This window comes from Sphaeroforma arctica, assembly GCF_001186125.1.
Source record: "Sphaeroforma arctica JP610 unplaced genomic scaffold supercont1.2624, whole genome shotgun sequence".
NCBI classification, from domain to species: Eukaryota; class Ichthyosporea; order Ichthyophonida; genus Sphaeroforma; species Sphaeroforma arctica.
The window spans coordinates 3,434-4,894 of record NW_014037934.1 but is presented as its reverse complement, the minus strand read 5'-3'; the positions used below and the strand labels follow the sequence as shown (position 1 = coordinate 4,894).

The following is a 1,461-nucleotide window of genomic DNA, read 5'->3' as shown; positions in this document are numbered from 1 at the left end:
GTATTGCAGTACCAACACACACGCTAGAATACAGAAATAGGTATACGTATGTATACGTATACATATGTAGAAGTTTTGTACGTGTTGTACGTAAATACGAAATACGTATACGTACCTGAATAGCAGGCCGCACCCATGCCGAAATATCTTGCCGTGTGCGATCCCAAGCGAACCTGCGATAATCAAATTAGAATGGAACATGTAAGATAATAAGATCAGGAAAGTTGTATATAATATGGAATTTCGATTGTTGTATGGATAGTTGTTAATAACATGAGAAGTTGATTGCAGTAAGGAAAGTGGTATATAACAGGATAATAATTTTGATATGGATCATGATTATATATAATTGTATATATATATATATATATATATGGCAAAACAAATTTGGATACATATGCGTAGCATACGAAAAAGAAATTACATACCTTTCATCGCAAAATATTATGGCGCCAAAATCATTGCGATGACGGATAACGCGTCCGATGGCTTGGTTGACGGCCCGCATTGCTTCTTGTGTATACCAGGTGTTCCCTGTAGGCTACAATGGGCAATTAAAGAGGAATGGGGAGCGAAATGGGTTACATATACAGTAGTATGATATATGATTGTATATGGTCTATTATTTGTAAGGTTCTAGTGTATACCCGTAGGCTACAATGGGCAATTAAAGAGGAATGGGGAGCAAAATGGGTTACATATACAGTAGTATAATACCTTATTGTATATGGCTTTATTATGTGTAAGCGTCGCGTGTATACCCATAGGCGTCAGTGAGCAATTTAAGAGGAATTGGAAGGTATCGAATATATATACAGTAACTTAATAGAGGACTATATGACGACCAATACGAGCAATCTCCTTTTGTATACCAAGTGTTACCCGTAGACTGTAATCACTAAGGATACCCGTAGACTGTAATAGACCAATAAAAAGGATTTGAGAGCACTTCACTTTGGTATGTATGAATAGCAGTATCCCGGGCTGTTGTGTATGGGGCATTACTAATGAGCTTCTTGTTTATGCCGCGTGTCACCCCTAGGCTTCAGTGGACAATTAAAGAGGAATCGAAAGCGAAATAAAATGCTTATACAGAAATGTTGTAGAGGGTTGTACATGAATTAATACTAACAGGCCTCTCGTGTATACTGAGTGTTCCAGCAATACAGAAGTGGACAATTAAAGAGGTATTCAACATAAGTCTAATGATTATACATCAATATTGCGAGTAAAGACTGCGGTTCATCAGCAATGGCCGCATATTAGCACAGAGATGTACACCATGTATATACACGAAACATTCGAGCAAGACATTGATTGGTAAACACACTCGAACACACACCAAAAATCCTCTCACACCACACTCACACAAATGCACACACATACACATATATTATAAATAATATATATATATGTATATGTATACACACACACACACACACACACACATATATATATATA

The 1,461-nt window shown here is 36.8% G+C and overlaps 1 protein-coding gene across 1 annotated transcript in view; it reads right to left on the bottom strand.

Annotated features, from left to right (window-relative positions):
• Positions 1-428: 428 nt before the first annotated feature.
• Positions 429-1,461, bottom strand: part of SARC_12823 (hypothetical protein) — a gene marked incomplete at both ends in the record, with an annotated part of 1,157 nt that continues 124 nt past the window's right edge. The window contains one exon of the mRNA XM_014293063.1: positions 429-541. Coding sequence (XP_014148538.1) covers positions 429-541 — 113 coding nt within the window. The remainder of the gene's footprint in view (positions 542-1,461) is intronic.